The sequence below is a fragment of the Schistocerca serialis genome, chromosome 9 (genome assembly GCF_023864345.2).
Source record: "Schistocerca serialis cubense isolate TAMUIC-IGC-003099 chromosome 9, iqSchSeri2.2, whole genome shotgun sequence".
In the NCBI taxonomy this organism is placed as follows: domain Eukaryota; kingdom Metazoa; phylum Arthropoda; class Insecta; order Orthoptera; family Acrididae; genus Schistocerca; species Schistocerca serialis.
The window spans coordinates 139,303,677-139,326,359 of record NC_064646.1 but is presented as its reverse complement, the minus strand read 5'-3'; the positions used below and the strand labels follow the sequence as shown (position 1 = coordinate 139,326,359).

The following is a 22,683-nucleotide window of genomic DNA, read 5'->3' as shown; positions in this document are numbered from 1 at the left end:
GGATGAAGGCACCTTATCAACAGTCCTTCAGAACGTCAACACCTTCTCTCCCATTCGCTTCACCTGGTCTTACTCAACGCATCAAGCCACCTTCCTCGATGTTTACCTCCACCTCGAAGGTGGCTACATCGGCACCTCTGTCCAAATTGAACCTACAAACCACAAGCAATACCTCCACTTCGACAGCTGCCACCCATCCATACCAAGAAATACCTTCCATACGGCCTAGCCACCCTTGGCTGTCATGTCTGTAGTGACAAGCAGACCTTCTCGAAATATACCGAGGGTCTCACTTAAGCCTTTACAAATGGTAATTACCCTCCCAACCTTGTACAAAAACAGATTTACTGTGCCTCTCATCCTCCGGCCACATAGGAACACTCCTCTTGTGAGTCGCTACCACTCACGACTGGAGCAACTGAATTACAATCACCACCAGGGTTTCTACTACCTCTCATCATGCCCTGAAATAACCCACTATCTTTCCCATTCCTCCCGCAGTGGTATTCCACCACCCACTGAACCCACAAAATATGCCTCACCATCCCTACACAGCCCCTGCTTCCAACTCACTGCCTCATGGCACACAACCCTGTAATAGACCTACATGCAAGACCTTCCCTGTATATCCTCCCACCGCCGCCACCACCACCTGCTCCTGTCCTGTCACAAATATCACCTACCTCATCGAAGGCAAGGGCTACCTATGAAACCAGTCATGTGATCTGAAAGCTAAGCTGCCATCATTGTGCTGCATTCTACTTGGGCGCGATAACTAAGAAGCTGTCTGTTCACATTATTGGCCACCAACAAACTGGCCAAGAAACAAATGGACCACCCTGTTGCTGAAGACACTGCCAAACAGGATAGCCTTCATTTCAATGCGTGCTTCACAGACAGTGTCATACGGATCCTTCCCACCAACACCAGGTTTTCTGAATTGTACAGGTGGGAACTCTCCCTGCAATATATCCTACGTTCCCATAACCCTCCTGGTCTCAACCTCAATTAGTCGTCATCTTTACCCATCTAGCCCATTCCAGCACTACACACAGCCCTCTATTCCACCAACGCACACGGTCTTTTTACTTCTCTCCTTTTCCGCTAACCCCCTGCTCTCTCCCCCCGCCCTCTGACTAACCTCCAACTGCACCTATCTGTCCCACTCTCCAACTCACAATGTAAACAATGGGATTTCATGAACAAAAAAGAAAAACAAAGTAGTAGTAACACGGAGAAGGAATAAAGAAATGCTGAAAGATTGAAAATTAGGAGAGGAAAAAAATAATGAGAATGTTACATCATGTGGTTCACAGATGCCCAGAATCTCTGAGAGCTATATATTTTCAAACTGTTTACATAACAATCTTATCCTGTTCAAAATACTCTCCATTACAACCACCACATTTGTCCCACCAGGGCTTCCACTGTTTGAAACGTTTTTTGTAGTCATCTTTAAAAAGGGCCAACAGCTCCTCCCTCTTATTTCTTTACTACTTCAAAATTGTCATATTAGTGTCCTTTCATGCCCTTTTTATGCATGCAAATAAGACAAAGCTGCACGGAGACATGTCAGGCACGTAATGCGCGTGGGGCACCAGAGCCACGCCGTTTTTAGCCAAAAACTGTCGAACAGAGATGGCTGTGGGTGCAGGTGTGTTTTAGAGTCTGCAACAAATTCGCTGAACTGAGCTCCAAGATAACCCATTAACCTCTGACAATTAATCAATTGTCTGTCTTCGGTCTGAAAGCACCAGCTCTTGAATTTTTTCAATATTTTCGTCGATTTGTGCAGTTGATGGAGGTCCAGAACAAGGTTTGTCATTGATCAACATGTTGCCATTTTTAAATCGAGCAAACTACCTGTAAACTTGAGTTTGTCGTGTAGTATCATCTTGGTAAGGCACTATCGACATTAGAGCAGTTTCAGCAGCATTTTCACCAAGTAGAAAACAAAATTTCGCAGCTGCACGTTGTTTACTTAAACTTGCCACAATAAAAAACAAAACGAGAACAAAACAGCCCTAGCAAAAACAATCACTGCAGATAAACAGATCAAGCCAAGTCAAGAACACAGGTAGCACTGAACTCAGAAACTTGTACTACACGAGCTCCACCCACGACAATGTTATTCCGCTCCCCCCCCCCCTCGTACGCTACCAGCAGGAATGGTGGCACAATCTATGCAGACGTTGACATCCCCTGCAACAGCACGATGTAATTACTGATTAATTATAAATATTCTTTGGGCTATATATGGCCACCACAACAGCAGTTTTGAGTCAAGTTGCTCCTGATGAAGACGATGTAGATAATTGTTGAAAGCGCGAGGTTTTACCCTGAACTGACACGGCAAGAAATCCACAAGGGTTTCATACGGCTGATAGTGAAATTAGATAAATAAATGAATAGTGCAGTTATGGAATGGACAATTTTAATACCTTTTATGCAAGTGAGTGAACATGCTTGTTGTTGGTCCAACAAATTATAATGAAGTGAATTGTCTGACTCCCTCCAAACCACTGCAAATTTATGACAAAAGATTCGGCTGTCAAATTATAAAAAGCTTAAAGAACATACTGAAGAAACTTTATAGAAATATAAAAGGCTGTAACGATGAATTTTTGAAGAGATATACATCAGAAAAGATGCAAAGAATACCATTTAAATTACAAGGTAACCTGATGTGACTCAGCGGGACTCAGCAGCAGAAGCAGCGTTCTTCTGAAGATGGCGAACAACTGGACTGCCGAAATATTGAATAGAGTTGATTTTAGTATCCAGCAGCAAACCCAACAATACTTTCAAGTATAAGTTAACCTATATACAGTTGCTGACAAATAAAACACCACATATGTTAAAGGAGCAATGAAGAGAGCGTCGTTTAGACACACTCAATATTATGACTGTTTTGAAGGCAATTTCAGTAAATTTTTGATGAACTTTCTTTTCGGAACATTCTGATGCACTTAAAGAGTTCATAAATTAAGCTCAAACAGACAGATATAACTTTGAACAATTTAGATACAATGACGCAAAGAATTTAACATGAAGAAATTCACTGACTGTTTATGAATAAAGGAACAGAATTACTGATTGCTCCACAATGCAACCCTGAACAAAATGGTGTAGCTGAACGAGAAAAATAGAACAGTTGTTGAAGCCGCACATTCAACATCGCATTCAGCTAAACTACTGAAATGACTGCGGGCAGAACCCTGCAATACAGCAGTTTATATCTCAGTATCAGAATGCTTACAAGCTGTGGTAAAATTGACCAGCAGGTGAACTTTATCACTTCATAATCTTTTGCACAAGTTGCAATTTTCATTTTAATTAAATTCTATTCAATGTTAGTGATATGTCATTTTGGACAACTCTCTAGGTGTGTCATCAACAGGAGTGGATTTAGAGTGTGGTTTCCTTCTAAAATAAAAATAGTTCACAATTATGACACATAATTTGAATAATGAGTAGTCTGTAGTTCCCTCAGTGATCATGTCTGACTTATCTCAGGAAGAATTCTCAATGTGAAATGGAGAGAAATCATCTGTGAAGAAGACCGCACTGGTGGTGGCAAATGACATACACAAACCCCAAAGTGCAGTGTCGCTGGCTATAGGTCAAGTCCAACTGGTCACACTGCCATAGTGTGTTGTAATGGTACAATCTAGATATTTGGAGCAATAATGGGTGAATGTCAGTTCAGGTCAACTTTTAAGCTTGGGAGCAAACAGGGGCCCTCGGCACTCATCGGGTGGCAAGACAGAACTCCATGCCCGATACCCATCCAAACTGTGGCACGGATGAAACAGTGATGTAATAAACACCACCACTCCAGACTGGTGGAAAGTAGAAGGGGAAGGATCTGAAAGCATAGTAAACATAAGAAAGGCAACGACTCTACTGAAATGAAGCAAAACAAAAAATACAGAGCTGGCAGATAGGGCAGGCAGTCCAGGAACCCCTCAGGTTCAGCACTGGGAGACAAACTCCTCAACCATCCCATCCCCACTCCAGTAGCACCACAACAAAGTAAGATAAACATGAAAATGTATTCGATCCTTCCGTTGTGGTTGTATTTTTAGTTAACAGCCATTTGTGTCATTAGAGTTATGGGTATAAATGACTTTGGCATCTACGTACTCACTGATAAGGAAACAACGATGGATAATGGGAAACAGGTTAAGCTTTTAGGGCTGTGGGACATGCAGTCTAGGTACATATCAGGGAGGCGCATGCGAAATGATATGATACAGTTAAATGGAGGAAAAGACAGACATCCAGTGATGTTTTCCAGCCCAGTTTATGAGTCCTGCACTAGGCTGAATGTAGGGGTCTGGGTTCCTGAGCAAAAAAAGAATCCAACATATTAGGACAGGTGAAGGAACAGGCAGACAGTGAAAACATAGTTGAGTGATGGTGATGCCACAACCACAAGGAAACTAGCTCAAACTTCACCGTAATACTGTCTACAGAATTCAATCAGTAACCCCACAATAGGAGCTTGGTCTAACAGTCACAATGGTGATGGTGCTGCTGAACTACAGACCTGTCGTGGTAAAACTAGAACAATAAGTTCGAGTAATAGCGTGGGGTGATTCACGTCCCAATATGTACAACAGAGGAATTCGAGTACATTCAATTTATACATGCAACTATAGTTGAGCCTATGTTTACAGGGTAGCCATAACAGTTTGTTACAGGAAAGTTGCCACAAAAAGTGGGATTGTGTTTTAGTGGAGGAAAAATGAAAGCAATGACCAGGCCATTTTTATGACTCCATGAAGTTGATGCTTGTGAGGGTCACAGATTCAGAGCTGTATCAGATAAAGTCAAATACAAAGAAATGGATAGCCGAAATATCAAATCAGCCTCATGGAATCCACAAGTCAGCTCGTAGCTATAAGGAAAAGGGGGCACTGAGCACAGTGCAGTGGGGTACACCATTCTCCTCCAAGATGTGGAGTGCCAGGTGGTGCATATACTTTGTGAAAGTCAAAGAAACATGTACAAATATGGCAGCACTTACTAGTATAAGCAAGCTGCTTACAATCTGACCAAGTGACCAGTAATGGAGCATCTTCATGGCAACCACTCTGGTAGGTAAACGAAAGACCCCACGATTAGATGACCCAGCACCATTGATAGGTCTTCACCCTCTCTAACAATAGTGATACAATGTTAGTTTCATTCCGCCAGCCACCACTTTCAAGCATGATTGGAGGGACATTCGTTACCACTACCTGTGTGAACAATCACACAGACCTCTTTGGACATCCCCTAAGGCTGGCATGGTTCCTACATTATGCATGGTAGGAATTTGTCTAAGGATAGTGGTTAACAGAAAGATGCATATCTCACAGGGTGATACAAGTTGCAGGATACAACCACAGTAATTGTTGCAGTTCGGAGAGATGGCCAGTGATTTCTTCGTCAACTTGTCTTTTGATCTTAAGGAGGTTTTCAAGCTCTGCGAAGATTTCTTTGATTTATGATTGGAAACAGAAGATGTGCTAGCAACACTACAACCTGCACTGATGTCTGACTCAGGGTCTGCATGGTTCTGGGACGAGGGTTCCTTCGAAATGATCCATCTACAGGCAACACTTGAGAAGACAAATGCTCCACCAACCGAAGATGTGATTACAGGCTGCACAATATTGCTAAGGGAAGATATGATAAAACTGTCACTATCTCACACCAAAGGGGGTTGCAGTGCAGTGTGATGAGTGGTTGAAGTTATACGGATAGGCAAGAAGATTCTTTTTTCTCTCTACGGTTGCCATTAAACTGGTCTTCATACAACAGAGTGAAAACATTTATACTTTTTTTGGTGTTGTATTCTTGGACTGTCTGTTCCTTCTTGTAAATGGTACACATGGGCGACTGGAATATTGCCCAGAGAAGTCGACAAAAGTAAGTCTCAAAACTGTACTGTGCTTGTCTTTTGAAATGCTGTCACCACCTTGTTTATACCTGTATTTCATTTAATGAAGAACTGAAGCTTGGTCATTAGTAATGTCTCACTGTCGTAGCACAGACTACGTGCTGTAATGAGATGGGTTCTCCATGTTGACACTGTAATCCCTACTCCCACGGCACAGCTACGAACAGTTTGGGGTTATGCTGATGAGCATCAAATTGAGAGTTCCAGCTAGAAGATACTGTCACAGTCTTCTAACTGCCAGTTTGAGTCACTACATGGGAGACTGGTCTGGTGACACTCTCTCTCACCGGAGGGCAGGGAGGGGGGCGGGAGGGGGGGGGGGCGGGAGGAGGTGGTTCACCCCACTGTAATCACCCAGACATGGCAACAACCACAAGTCATTGTGAGTGCTGCACAGATACCCAGTGCCCCAATAGAGATGGGCACCTACTTAGTGGTCCCTTTGGAACATTTATGGTACAGATACTTGCACTGTCAGGGGGCTACAACTGTGCAGTTTCATGGTGACCACACCACAACAGGCTGGCTACCACAGTAGTTTCTGGGGCTGGCTCATAGTTCTCCTAGAACCGGGTGTCAGGTTGAATACTTCCAGACAGATACCCATGATCCATGTTGAGTGCCATTGCTTGCACAATTTGTACTTGCTGAAATTTGGAAAAGAATAAATATCAAACCTGGTTAGGATTAAATATAAGGTTATATCTAGGAAACAACGTAAGTGATCATAAGAGAATGCCGAGATAAGAATTAGGTGAAAAGCTGTAAGATCAGGCAAGGATACAATTTGTGGGGGAATTAGAGGTGTCAGGAACTGCAGTACAGAATAGAAATAGTACTGCAATGACTCGGGGTCCCATGCTTGCATGTGCACGCACACACCCACACGCGCACAAGCACGAAGGGGCCAAGAACCACATCGGGGTGGGGAGACAGTAACAAAATAGCGAAATAAGAGGTGAAGAAAGCTAATGTGTGTGTGTGTGTGTGTGGGGGGGGGGGGGGGGCATGCACTCGTTCCTATCGTAAGATTGCCACAATATTGCAGAATCATTGGGCTCTGAATCAAAAAGTTTCAGACGATGGAAGCCCTCTTGTGGGGGCAATGTCATGGACAAATACATTGCAGTTGGTTCTGACCACATCTGCAACTGAAACTGTCAATCCTTCTCCTCCTCCTCCTTCTTCTTCTTCTTCTTCTTCTTCTTCTGCTTTATGACCAAGTTTCACTTTTAAACTAAGTGTTGTCTAAAAAGAAAAAATGTTTAGAGTTAACTGTATTACACATACTATTGCATGGCAACTGTATGGCAAGAAATCAACACCAGCGATACATAACCTCAGAGCATAAGAGTCGTGTGAAGGATAGAAACAGAAAGACGTTACTTTACTGTTTCAGTGAGTTTACATGATGAACAACACAGTTTACAATAATGGGTTGCAAGGACAAAACACTGCAAACATTCTGATAAGCAATACATTATCTCTCACAAAACACAAGCACGCCATGTGTACAATTGTATTTTCTCAGTGCAGTGTTTTGAAACTGTGTATCTGCTATTCCCCCATGCCTCAGTGGGGGACATGCTAGCACCCGCACTGTGTGGTAGTACAGTTTCCTAAGAGACTTAAAGACACGTTCTGATAAAAAGCCACACACATTCACATCTACAAATTGCTCTCGAGGAAATTAATTACAATTTTCTGTATGGAATGTATTTATGCTGCAGTTTCAGAAATGAAATTTATGAGCAAGTCACATTTCAAGTATAACCTAAAAATAACAACTTGAAAGTGTTGGTCTGCTACCCACCAGTGATTAGATTTCTCCTATTCTGTGAAGCCTTCATATTGTTTGTATTGTTTCCAACAGTTTGGTTATTGCTCTGTTGTTGGTCCCGAAGAGGCGTCTTCACAGAAAACACAGCATCTGTTTCAGAATTATGCCTACGAGTGAAGTTTGGTGTCTGTGGCATACTTGGATTGCCTGTCGATGTTGCAGTCCTCACTTCACTTGTTATGCTGCTTAGACTGGATGTCGAACTACTTCGGCTTCGTGGACCTGAGAAATTCATCAGTTTTACATTAAAAAGAAAAAAACATGCAACTGCAGTAGCTATACATGACATGACTGCTTTAAATGTGGTACAACTGGTAAAATGTAGCAGCAACATCTACACTTTGCTATTAGTCCTCAGACAGACACTGACTCCATAAGAATATTAGCAGACCAATAGAATTGACCCAGGACAAAGAAGTGGTTCTTTGCACTAGGGCTTGGAAAATTATGGACAAATGTTGATTTTGTCTGGCCCAGTTTGATTTTCTCATAGACGTCTTTACACACACACACACACACACACACACACAAATATTATACATTAAGTATTTGTCACAAATAATGAATTATTTTTAGAGAAACAAAGTGGAGAATTTTTATCTCAAGGTGAATGACACAGCAACGATTAATCTTGAAGTAGAGGAGAAAAATATCAATTAACGTACGCAGAGTGGCAGGGTTGTCACAAGTTTCCCCAAGTGAGATTCCCTGATTACCAGTTAAATTTTAGCATTTTTCCCTGACAAATTTTGAGATCACAAGGATACGTAAAGACATAACTTGACAAAAAATGTAAGGACTCTTTTATTTCTGAATGTGTGAGCAAAAATCTGAAGTACTAATATCAACATATTTTGTAATGAACTGTTTTTAAATGGAGAAAGCAAATCAAATGGTATATATGTTTCAGTAAGACCACTGATATTAATTTTTTCAATAAAACAAAACACATTTTGTGACAAAAATACGCATTTTGTTGGAGTTGCAAGACAGATTTAAAATACCTTCACTGATTCCAGGAATAGCCTTAGAAAAAAAAAGTAGGCCCCTTGAAAGAAGTGTATAAGGCAGGTAAGAGTTGTGTAAACAAACACTATAGGTGACCGCCAATAAAATGTTGGTTAGACTATGTTCGTTGTCGTCCATTTTTAACCACTGTGTTATGTCTATTATTTTACAGGTACTGTGTAGTTTTTCTTTCAAGAAATACGTGAGTACGTAGTGTACAAAGTGCCAGTGACTGGTACAATTTTCTTCTTCTTATCGCCCATACTTTCTACTACAAAAACTACTTTCAAAGTGCTAAAACAAACTAGAATAAATAAAATATCTATAAAACACCACACTGTACAATGTACTTGTGGTGTGACTCTCGCAATTCCTGAAAGCCATTACCCATGGCCTCTGGCCTGCCAAGGAACACAGCAGCCCTGGTTTCATGAATAAACCACAAAAATTCACTGCATTACGCCACACATAAACATACCTAGGCTGTGGGCAGATTGGTGAGACTAGATGCGATAGACAGAGGCTCCAAATTAGTGGGAAATAATGGGCTTCAGTACAGCAGGCCTGATCTATTACATACCCAAAAAAGTGGCCTGCAGTTTTGAAAGTTTACTCATGTGGCCAGCTGTTCACGTGTCATGGACACCATGTCTATGAAATGAGACCACAGTGTTAATCCATGCAACAGATAACTTGCACAAATAATCTGAGAATGAATACTAATGAGGATAGGCAGCATATCACCGTAAAGATGATTACTGAGCCACAGACAGGCACATACAAAAGACAATCACACTCTCACAACTAAAACTTTGGTCATAGCCTTTGTCATAAAATGAGAGCATACACACATTCACATACTCACTCACAGATAACTAACGCACACACGACCGCTGTCTCCAGCTGCTGATAATCAGATCCAGACAAACCACTCCTCATGTTTCCCTGTCTCCCATCAGCAGCTGCTAGGCTAGCAACAAGAAGTAGTGGCAGCACTGACTGCAAGCTGAGAATTTCCCTGACACGTTTTAGATTCCCCAATATTCCCCGATTTCCAGAACTTGTGGCAACCCTGAGTGGGTGTTGGGAAAGTAGTTCAACAAACAAGGAGATGCTACACATTGTGCCAACTTATTCCTTACTTTACACATATAACGACACAACCAATTCAGTAATAAAACACACAATACATTCGTACATTTATACAACATGATAACTGTAAATTTAACGTGAATGTTTTTCAGGTATGATTTCATATCAGCAAATAACTTTCATATTAACTGACTGATGCCCGACTTCTATGCAGTAACAACTAAAAATTTGTCTCAAACCAGAAATGTCATTGTCACTGATTTTTCCATCTACAATTTCTCAACTATACCACCAGAGAGCCTACCATGTGGTATCTGAGACCAACATCACTGGATGAACATAGACTGTAGAGGATGAGGTTCACCCTGCCACAAACAACATATATATGGGAGGAAAGTTGCTACTCACCATATAGCAGAGCTGCTGAGTCACAGATAGGCACAACAAAAAGACTCACAATTATTGCTTTCAGCTCTTAAGGCCGTTGACAACACACACACACACACACACACACACACACACACACACACACACACACACACACACCTGCAGTCTTAGGCAACTGAAACCACACTGCCAGTTGCCCTAGACTGCAGTTGTGTGCCTAGTTGTGTTGCCCCGCGTGTGTGTGTGTGTGTGTGTGTGTGTGTGTGTGTGTGTGTGTGGAGGGGGGGGGGCGAGGGGTGGTGGTGCATCTGTCTACTGTTGGCGAAGCCCTTAATCGCCAAAAGCTACAATTGTGAGTGTCTTTTTGTTGTGCCTATCTGCAACTCAGAATCTCCACTATATGGTGAGTAGCAACTTTCCTTTTCATAATTGTTACATTCCATCCCGATTTTCCATTGTTTGAAAGTACGTATATGAAATGATTTAAATGTATTAAACGAAATGCAGTGACAGGCGTGAAATCAATGAAGATATACTGACATGAAATTATATTCGTGTAAGGCATTCAAATATGTTGAAACTGCTATGTAACAAATATTTTGCTGTAATAGGTGGAAACATCAATGACAATGGAAGTTTGGGCCAGGCCTGCACGTGCAATCAACTACACATTGCACGTTATCATGTGTAAACCACTTCTACTGATAACATTTGGGAGACTTCATCTCATACCATACAGGTCAATAGTGAATTTGTCACATCATCAGTATTTCAGAGTTTGCTGAAGAAACTGTGTGTTGAAGTTCCCATTATACCTCTCCAAAACTGCAATATTTTGATTTTTTGATTTGTTCAAACACTACAGACCTCTCTAAATGAGAGTACTTGTGAAAATATCGTAACAAAAGGAAAAACTCAAAAATTGTTATGAACATACCAAAAGTGATAGAGATCTGAATTTATTTGCAGTAAATAAATTTGTAACCTTTTGCAAATTTCAAAATTATATTTTGAAAATATGAGTAGTCACAGGATGTTAACTGTCTTGAGAAATAATAAAGTGGAAGGACTGAAATTGTCAGCTATAACATTAATTGATGACATTTTTGAACTGTCAAAATATTTGTACATAAAAGTAAAAGAACCTGGATTTTTTTCTTATTTAGAAATTATTTTCAATAAAATGTTCTAAGAATTTCATGGTACATGAGTTGGTCATTGTACTTAGGGAATGTAAATCACAGTGAGCAATGCTTGTCTGCACAAAAATGTGAGAAAATTTTTAGGTAGATCTTAATCTACTCTCAATGTCAAAAAATCATGGACACTTAAATATTTAGATTTATCGCTGATTTTAAGTAAATTTCATGCAAAATTTGTATTTCTGAATCAAAATAATTACTTTGCAACATCATGAGTGGCAAAAACAATTCATAATTTTGTTTAACAGCATTTTATAACAGAAATGAGATGTAGTATATGTATACAAATTTTTCTTTTTATGATGATACAAACTGTTATTGTATTCTGTCATGGCCTTCTTTATGACTTTCCATCAACTAAAATTGCCTACAATGTAACACTCAATACTGCACTGCTGAAAAGACTTCATTCCCTCCCCCCAACTTTGAAGCAAAGTATGACAAGAATTGTGAATCATGTCACAAAACTGACAGCATTCATTTCCAAATGATAGTCACTGCTGTATTTCTTACATGTAAATACAAGTTTACCCTCGGAAACAAAACCAGAAGGAGTGTCAGCATGCAGAATAATTATCCGACAACCTATTCCTATGAAAACTTTAGAATTGCCAGTACATCACTTATTTTCCAGCAGATCTTCCTGGAGTGATTCTAATTGACCTGTTTCATCAAGGTAACACACTGTTTAAGTACATCATCCTCTTGTATTGTGAATCTTCATATGGGATGTAGTTTGTGCTGCACCTTCGCCACTTCTTTGAACTAAAAATGTTCTTCTTAGCATATCATGAACCAACGTCTTTTAAAATTCTTTACATCGATGAAGTGCTTACCATTGTAGCTGATTTTCTCCTGCATAACTGTACCATCTTTTTGTGAGGTCGGGCATTCATCGTTCACATGGGGCACTTTAAAACATTGTAGTTGAAATGATCTATTTGTGTTTAGGTTTCTTGTGATTTCGATGCTTTACAGGCAACATGAAACCAACTTTTCCTACGGTTCCTACAGCTCTGACACTTTTGTTTAGAATTCTCTTTACGGTTTTCTTGCTGACACCACATTGTTCTGGAGTCCGTTCTTGTGTCTTCAAATGTCATTGCTTTCAAGTTCCTGTTTGAAGAAGTTATAAATGCAGTAAATAATCCCCCTTGCCTGCTTGTGAAGCGCATAACTTTTTTTCGTTATTGCACTTAAACATTTACTGATACACATTCCACACATCTACTGCTACAAGAAAAAAAGAGAATACAAAAAACTGACAGCTGAATGAATAAGTTGGTTGTCGCGAAGTACAGCAACAGTGCAGCATGTAGGAGCGAGATTCTTGCTGTCTAGCTGTAACTCGCTGCTGCCCACTCGGGAAAGATAATGAATATTATTGGCTGCTAGTGGCTAATCAAGGGGGATGTGCAGAACTGATGAAAACTGGGCCGCCGTCCAACATGATGTGGACTTTAGGCGTCCATTGCCATTCACTTGGCAGCACGCAACCACAGAAAACAGTTTTGTTTTCATTTGATGTGAGACATGTAAACCAACCGTAAACACTTCTTACGTGGAGACTAACCCTCTCCCCACTGCAACCCTGACTACTATGCGCATGTGTGAATCTGGCAGGTTGGGTGTGCCAGAAAATTTTTTAATAGGTAGCACCTGACTGCTTGTTGCTACTACTGATACAGCTAACAGCCACACTTCAAGTAACTTGAGGCAGGAAAATGTACTGTCCATACGAAACTCAACTGGGCATCCATGTATGCCCACAGGCAACTGCTCAAATGAACTTAATGTAAACAGTTGTGATTTCACGGTTGTCGGCAACAGTTTGTTATGAAGTATTCCACAGTCTTTTGTTATAAACCTTTTACAGATTTTGCTGTTTATCAATTCTTACCAGTCAAAATTACAAAAATTTAATTGAAGACTAAAACAATGAAAAATTTCTGGACTGTAAAAAATTCCCAAGGTTTTCCCAGTTTTCTCCCAGATGAAAAAAATTCCGGGTTTTTCCCACCAGAGCGTATAAACCCTATCATTGAATTTGTATAGCCGAGCTGAATTTGCACACAGACAAGGATGATCCAGCAAGAGCATTACTTGGGAAATGAGAACTGCACACTGATCTTTTCATGATAACCATTTGCAGGAGCATGAGGGGGAGAATTGTATCTTGCAGCTCATGAGAGACACTTATTACCTGTCCCACCCACCACTGGTTGTTGTACACACAAGAAATGAAGTGGCTCACTACAATGTATACTGTGGTCTCTGGATTTCACGCACAGTAACAGGCTGCATTTCATGGACAACCATTCTTGCAAAGGATGTGCCACTCTGGGATGCAACCTGGTAGCGGCTCGATTGAATTCCTACCACAGGCTTCATAGCAGACCACTCTTCTCCCTTTCTTAAACAGAATTCCCTTAATGTACTTCCATTTAGAATTAAAGACTTTCATGTGTGTTACTAATGCTGATATGCCTAAAAACAAAGATGATTTAACTTACCAAACGAAAGCGTTGGTATGTTGATAGAGACACTAACAAACACACACACAAAATTCAAGCTTTCTCAACCCATGGTTGCTTCATCAGGAAAGAGGGAAGGAGAGGGATAGACAAAAGGATGTGGGTTTTAAGGGAGAGGGTAAGGAGTCATTCCAATCCCGGGAGCGGAAAGACTTACCTTAGTGAGAAAAAAGGACAGGCGCGCGCACACACACACACACACACACACACACACACACACACACACACACACACACACATATCCATCCGCACATGTACAGACACAAGAAGACATATGTAAAGGCAAAGAGTTTGGGCAGAGATGTCAGTCGAGGCGGAAGTACCGAGGCAAAGATGTTGTTGAATGACAGGTGAGGTGTGAGTGGCGGCAACTTGAAATTAGCGGAGGTTGAGGCCTGGTGGGTAGCGGGAAGAGAGGATATATTTAAGGGCAAGTTCCCATCTCTGGAGTTCTGATAGGCTGGTGTTAGTGGGAAGTATCCAGATAACCCGGACGGTGTAACATTGAGCCAAGATGTGCTGGCCGTGCACCAAGGCATGTTTAGCCACAGGGTGATCCTCATTACCAACAAACACTGTCTGCCTGTGTCCGTTTATGTGAATGGACAGTTTGTTGCTGGTCATTCCCACATAGAAAGCTTCACAGTGTAGGCAGGTCAGTTAGTAAATCACGTAGATGCTTTCACATGTGGCTCTGCCTTTGATCGTGTACACCCTCCAGGTTACAGGACTGGAGTAGGTGGTGGTGAGAGGGTGCATGGGACAGGTTTTACACTAGGGGCGGTTACAAGGGTAGGAGCCAGAGGGTAGAGAAGGTGGTTTGGGGATTTCATAGGGATGAACCAAGAGGTTACGAAGGTTAGGTGGATGGCAGAAAGACACTCTTGGTGGAGTGGGGAGGATTTCATGAAGGATGGATCTCATTTCATGGCAGGATTTGAGGAAGTCGTATCCCTGCTGGAGAGCCACGTTCAGAGTCTGATCCAGTACCGGAAAGTATCCTGTCACAAGTGGGCCAGTTTTGGGGTTGTTCTGTGGGAGGTTCTGGGTTTGAGGGGATGAGGAAGTGGCTCTGGTTATTTGCTTCTGTACCAGGTCGGGAGGGTAGTTGCGGGATGCGAAAGCTGTTTTCAGGTTGTTGGTGTAATGGTTCAGGGATTCAGGACTGGAGCAGATTCGTTTGCCACGAAGACCTAGGCTGTAGGGAAGGGACCATTTGATATGGAATGGGTGGCAGCTGTCATAATGGAGGTACTGTTGCTTGTTGGTGGGTTTGATGTGGACGGACGTGTGAAGCTGGCCGTTGGACAGATGGAGGTCAACGTCAAGGAAAGTGGCATGGGATTTGGAATAGGACCAGGTGAATCTGATGGAACCAAAGGAGTTGAGGTTGGAGAGGAAATTCTGGAGTTCTTCTTCACTGTTAGTCCAGATCATGAAGATGTCATCAATAAATCTGTACCAAACTTTGGGTTGGCAGGCCTGGGTAACTCAGAAGGCTTCCTCTAAGCGACCCATAAATAGGTTGGTGTACGAGGGGGCCATCCTGGTACCCATGGCTGTTCCCTTTAATTCTTGGTATGTTTGGCCTTCGAAAGTGAAGAAGTTGTGAGTCAGGATGAAGCTGGCTAAGGTAATGAGGAAAGAGGTTTTAGGTAGGGTGACAGGTGACAGGTGCTGTGCACAAATACAGTAGCATCTCTTATAGCATCAACAGCTTCATGCTGGAAATTACATTTTATTGCAAGATGTTCACAGAGACCTACAGTGTTGATCAAGCTCATAAAGCTGAAAGCGACTTTTTTAAATGAGATGATGCATCATCAGTCACACACACAAGTTTAGGAAATGCATGGCCTCTAGAAGCAATGTCATCAGTTATCATGCTGATGGAGTAGCATGCATGTGCACTGTCACAAATGAGATCGTCACTGACAATAGCAAAACAGTATGATGTTCCAAGGAAGTGAGAAACACATGTAAATATTGATACCTATAATGTGTGCCAGTGGTAAGTTTGAAATTCGTTCTGCAAAGATCAGTTGTCAGTAAAGTTGAAATGAAGAACTAGTGTGGTAGTATTCTGGGATGTGGGCGATTTTACTTCTGATAAAGCCTGTCTCTGAATCCTCCGGATGTGATGGTGAGCTATTCCTTTCATGACACAATGCCTAATCTCTGTAACAAACTTCTCTGGCTCTACTGTCTTCTTCACCAACCCTCTGCCCTCCAACAATGCATAGGTTACATCACTGTCAATATCCTGAAGGTGTAGTGCTTCAACAGTACCAGGACACATTGCACACTCCTGCAATCAACATTTATCATGCAGCTCTTGACATATACACAGAAGCATCAGGTCCATCTCTGTATACTATTACTGTGATAAATACATGTGCATACTTCCTTCACTGGCTGGCATTTTACCCACTTTGGTCGTAAAGAGTAGAGCTTTGCGAGACCAATTTTTAAACTGGGTTTCTCGTTTTTCGTTAGGAGACATGCTTCTCTTATTGATCTTGTCTCATATCTTTTTACCTTTTTAGCTTTTTCACCATTTTCACCAACAGAGGTAACATCAGCCTGGTTAGGGCTTTGCCTGCTGCAATCTTTGTCACTACTTCGGTAATATCCCAGAGCAACAGTAAGCATATCATCTTGCAACAGATGCCCACAGTAAGAATCTGGGCAATCTCAAATACCTTTCTCGTTCTTTATTTTATGAGCCTTTGACATCAAATAATGTAAGGAAGTGTGTATGTATTTCTGTATCTGCTGATTAGAGTAGCTACCTGGTATCTACTTCAGTAACTGTACCTTCTCAGTATAGTTGGCAGTCAAGATAGCAATAATTAGGTTTTAGAACCACAAATCACATTTTGTGCACATACCACTATTTTCAGGTTCGGCACCAAGTACATCTACATTATACACTTCACAAACTTTTGAAGCTGTTGCTTGTGTAAAACTTGTGTCAATTTCTTCCACTTTTCTTTTTACGTACTGTTTTCTTCTTGTGCTTCTTAGTTTTCTTGGACATTTAAGGAAGGGCATAGTAGGGGCTACAGCAGAAATACTAACATTCAACACATCTATAACTTCTCATACACCCAGGAATATAAACATCTCCAATGTCTTCTTCAGTTTCATATTCAGGTGGGTTGTCACTAAATTTCTTTTCATAGTGAATGTAGAAATTCCTGCATAATGAATGTGATGCTAATACCATTACTTGAGGAAGAAGAAATTTGTGCAATACCTCTGACAGATTTCCAACTACTGTGAAGCGTTTTTCACTTTTCTTAAATACCACCTTCTTGTGTCTTTTTTCACAGTTCACACACCTCACTCTCTCACTACTGTATTTCCTCATTACATCTGTAGTCTCTGGCAAAATGACAGAACAGATAGCGTTCTGTGACTTTCCAAATTTAAAAAAAACTGGAAAAATTAACTGCAATTTCGTATTTTCGTCTTAAATTTGTAAGTTAAAGGAAGCCCATAAATGTGTAGGTGTCAACTAAATTTAACGCACTAAGAGGGTGCTTTAACGCAAAATATCTGCCAGGCCTCCAGTACTTTTGGTTTATTAGTTACATAATTTTTGTTGTTCTCTACTGTTTTAAGAGTTAGTTGCAAAATATACATTTTTCAAAAGGCCATACCATTTACAAAAATTAAGATAACATGAAAATACTTCATTTCTTAACACACATGATATAAAGTGTAATATATATTTTTTCCAGAGAAATTCATGACCACGAGTTGACGTAATCTGTACGATTTAAGATGAAATCACCCATTTCATGTTCTTGCATCTTTACTGATGACAATCCAATTAATTCACTCATTTTATTTCAGTGCATTTCATTCACTTCATATTTATTGCAATAACTACAACAGCATTAGTATTTGATACAAATGAATAAGGAAAACAAGTAAAACACACACACGAAGAAATGTGTGATTTATTGGAAGGAAGTTCATGTCACAGGCAAGTAGAAGAAAATCATGTGAAGAAATATGGAATAAAATTTGGAGTTTAATGACTAATTAAAGTCAAGGTGACTGAACTCAAGAGTTAGCTTGGATATGAATTAGGTCACCTTGACGAAATCATCCTGACATTGGCACTTCAAACCTGAAATCAGACTGTCCCATACGGAATTGAGCCCATTTTAGGCTGCACTGTCCTACTAGAAACCGCAATGTAATTCTATACCACTAATACATCATAGTCTTTCTACTGATGTTTAACAATAAGTGCATTTCTGAACCACTACAAAACAATGAAAGGCTTACAGCAATGGGAGTGTAAAATATTGTTATCTTACCACCTTTTGCCTGTTTGGTTGCATTCTCGATGCTCTCTATCAGAGATTTGACAGAAATCTGGCTATCTTGTCGGGAAACTCCAATTTCCCTGCCTCTCAATGTTATCTCCTGTGGAACACTATTTGTCACAGTAGATGTTGGACAGCCAGTTTCTTGCATGGCTGAAGTAGGCACTCTAATTCCCAGTGTAGCTGAAGTCGGTGGTTTTGGCGTGGCTGCTGTAATCCACACAATATGAAATGCACAAATTTCAGAATAATAAAGACAAGAGATAATTTTGTAATTAATGCAATCACTCAACTTAATATGCACAAGAAAGCCATTTAAAGCCATTATGAATTGTTGAAAATGCAATACACACAGAACACACATACTAATGACCCTATGTTCTGCCTCTCTTCCTGAAAAAAATTAAAAGGTCACTCACTGAAAATTTTAGTGTGGACAAGAGCTAACCTAATATATACAAAACTGAACACAATGTTCTCAAGTTGATAATGCATTCAACAATATGCCATTGTTTGCGCAAATATTTATCTCAAGCTAATGTTTAAACATAGATAGCAGTGCCAAAATTATGAATGCTCCATACAATACACACGATTCTTTTTATTTTCCTTGGGATTAGAATTTTGATAACGCAGAAAAAGTTACAGCCACAAACCACTGTTCTCAACTAAACAGACACATCATTCAATATTTCTCTTTTCAGTAAAAATGTGGGATATCATTACTGACTAGGAGATGGTCTCAGCCAAGACCAACCAATTCAGGTCATATTTGGCATGTCACCTGAGTGCAACCTAGAAAGAAATACTCTAAGGTATTTCAGGGTGTATATGCAGAGGGAGGGGGGGGGGGGGGGGGGGGAGGGGGAATTCCCAGTTAAAAATTCGCTTTCCCTCTGGTGAAAATACACTATACACCATGTGAAAGTATATTTTCTTCATGTTAAGTGACAGTATACTTTCCCTCAGAGCTGCAAAATTTATCGGTCCTTCCATCGAACCTCAGAACTTTTTTTTCATCCATCAATGACAGCAGATACACATGTGATTTAGTCAGCCAATACAAAAACACTGTTAAGCAGTGTGATCACACAGATAGGAAAAGTTACCGATTTAATGTAATCTAGACACAGTGTAGCTACAAGAAAAGCTAAGCTCCCATATATAATACAGGCCGTCAAAAATGTTTCGCCATTTCTTTCCGAGGATGTGGTTAGACCACAGCTTAAATCGCAGCATCTGGATATTTCTGACATCCACAATTATAAATTTCACTGCTGTGCACCGAACATTTTATGGGTTACCTGGCTGAATACATGTTCAGTCTAGCACTTGAACTTTTACGTGGAAAAGTCAGTTATGTGTGAAATTGCTAAAGAACTAAATTGAATATGAAAAACTAACCTTGACGCTTGATCCTTTTTAGCCTGTGTTACCCTACAGGATGCATCACACACACATCTTCTACTAAAATTTTAAATAATGCCATAAGTGGCTGGTTTTCTGGGCCCAATATTTTTCTAAGTTGTTGGTCCTTGAAGACTTGAGTTTTGAATGAGATTTAAGAAATTTTTTACACATTCTCACACTTAACGTAATTCATCTTGCGTAAAATGAAACTTACTTTGAAAATATCACTTCCAAAGCCACCATTCACAAAATTTTCCTGTGATGTGTTAGAAATGTAAACAGTTGAAACATCAGACTCATCGAAGGGAGGTCCACAATCTTGTGGGCTCCACATCGAAAGCAGTCTCCTGTTAAGAAGTATTGCATTGTCTTCGACGCATTTTGCTGTCAACAGATGCTAGTGTGTTCACAGTGTTTTGTTGTTGTACATGGCACTTTTTTTCCAAACTGAAGTTTTATTTTGGTATCATTCTCTCATTTATGTTTTATTGCTGCACTACTATTCTGGAGTAGCAAACTTAAATAAAATTCTTTATAAGAGTATCAATTCTTACCAGTCAAAATTGCAAAAATTTCACTGAGAACTAAATCGATGAGAAACTCCCAGAAGTATATAAAACAAAATTAAATAAAAAATCCTGGGTTTTTCCCAGATGAAAAAATTCCCAAGTTTTTCCTGGATTTATCAGGGTGTATCACCCTGTGCTTTGGCTTAACACCCCCTCACTCTCCTTCGTTTTTGAGAAAACCACCCCTGAAGTTTATGATACACAATCGACTAAAAATTGATGCGATTGATAGATATTGGAAAACATACAATTTTCATCAACATACATGGAGTCCACAAATGCATATTTTCCTAGAAATCGAGGAAAAACACTTTTCTGACTGCTGCCTATGTACCCATAACATAAAGGCTGCTAAATGAAAAGCACTGGTGGTGTAGTGACCAAGCAAACTGTCTGCGGAGTGGGGAACCTGTGTTCTATACCCAGTTGCACTCTACAGACCCTTCCCCTTCCTCCCACCCTCTCCACAAACACATACACCCCTCCCCCCATTCTGAAACTGGTAGGCATAGGAGAGTTAATAAGGCTAGTAAATCAATAGACTGTAACAACTATTTTTGGCAAATCAATTTCTGAAATAACTTGGATTAATAAAGAACTAAAAATTTAATCCTGGTCACTTTATAACGATTCTTCCACTGGCTCTGTTATATGTCTTCAATTTCCTTCAAACTAGATGGATGGTACTTGTCATATAAACATTCGAAGCAATATACTCAGGACACCAAGCATATCTAACGAATGCAATCTTTATGTAACTACATTGTTCCATCAGAAGACTGTGAGAACACACTTTGTTTACATTTAAAACATTTCTTTATCAGGAATTAATCTGGATGAATACCACACATGATACATTGTCTGAACAATTGCTGCTAAAAGTTAATCATGAATTATGCTGTGAATCATTATTGCATCAGCTCGACTGTGCAATTCCTGCTGGGTTTCCAGAAGCAGACTAATTTTGAAGCCTCTAAATAAAGTTTTTAACTAGCACACAGGCTTGCAATTTGGCAGTATTACTTCTACCGTGCAAGTCAGTTGACCACCAACATCTATACACATGATTTAACACATGATGGTGTTAGTCTGTTCACCCCAGGATTCCAATACCGTACAAAACTTGTTATCAGAAAAGTACGATTTTAAAATGCAGACTGCAACTAGGAATCTTACACAAGTTCTCTGCTACTGAGCGAGATACCTTGGTCACTATGCCAGCTATGTTTTCATGTAACAGCGCGTACCTTTTGGGTACATAAATGGAAGTCGAAAAAGTTTCTTTGCTCAATTTCCATGACAATATGCATTTTTCAGAAGCCATATATGTTGACAAAAAGTGCTTAATTTTCCAATTATCTATCGATCCCATCAATTATGAGACAGTTGCGCATCATAAATTTTAGGGGTAATTTTCTCAGAAATGGGAAGCACAAGTTGATCCAAAACATCTTCGAGTCTTTCATCTCAGATGGTACACACAAGTGATTTGCCAAACATGAGCAGCTGGCCGAGTCTGAGAGCTTCCCCTTGTTAATGCACTGAAACCAGCAGTATCAAAGCTGAGTTATGAACACCATCATACCCTCTTAGGTTCCAAGGTGCATCCAGTGAGTTTTAATTCTCAATCTAAAGAGTTGCATCTCAATTAATGAGACTTATTCAGCAATGCCATCAAAGACTTCCATAACCTGCATCTGCTAAGAAAGCGATGTATTACATACAAGACTGGAAAAACACCTCTTACATACAACATAAAATATTTTAAATAAGAAAACTCATCAAAAATTGCAAACACACAGGTTTCCCAGTGAATGCAAAGCAGGCAGTGAGAATCATAAACACATAAAGCCTGAAAAAATAAGGACAAAAAACTCAAGCTTAACAGCATGACACTTAGAACATTATTTGAAATATCAAGAAGAATAAGAACGGCACTAGACAATACACTGCAGAACAATGCAACTACTGCACCCTCATTCAGAACTTCACTCAATTAGTATTGTTTTACATTCAAGTCCCGTATACTAAATTTTTTTTAATGACATTGAGCCACAGTCATGCAATACTTTTTAAAAAGGTAAACCACCGTTTGACTGTGTATTCTTATGTTTATCTTTTGCACTGTCCAGATTTTGGCTTTTATGTCATCGTCAAGTACAACGCTAAAAGTTGTAAGACCATTATTAAGTCATATCTGTTAAGGCTGTCAAAAGCAAGTAAACAAGGCTAACCCATGTCTTTAAAATTTAACTGTCAAATAAGGTTAACACACATCTTTAAGATTTAACTGTAAAAGAACTTAACTGCCTTAACAAACATAACTTAACAATGATCAAACAACTTTT

General features: G+C 40.1%; 1 protein-coding gene across 3 annotated transcripts in view; it reads right to left on the bottom strand.

Moving 5' to 3' along the window:
• Nucleotides 1–22,683, bottom strand: part of LOC126419844 (cytospin-A) — a 538,973-nt gene that overhangs the window by 7,195 nt on the left and 509,095 nt on the right. The window contains exons 13-14 of one of the 3 annotated variants that reach the window (XM_050087094.1): nt 18,348–18,566; nt 7,764–8,012 (exon numbers count right to left, since the gene is read on the bottom strand). In XM_050087094.1, coding sequence (XP_049943051.1) covers nt 7,764–8,012; nt 18,348–18,566 — 468 coding nt within the window. The remainder of the gene's footprint in view (nt 1–7,763; nt 8,013–18,347; nt 18,567–22,683) is intronic. The other 2 variants (XM_050087096.1, XM_050087095.1) reach the window with 2 other exon arrangements.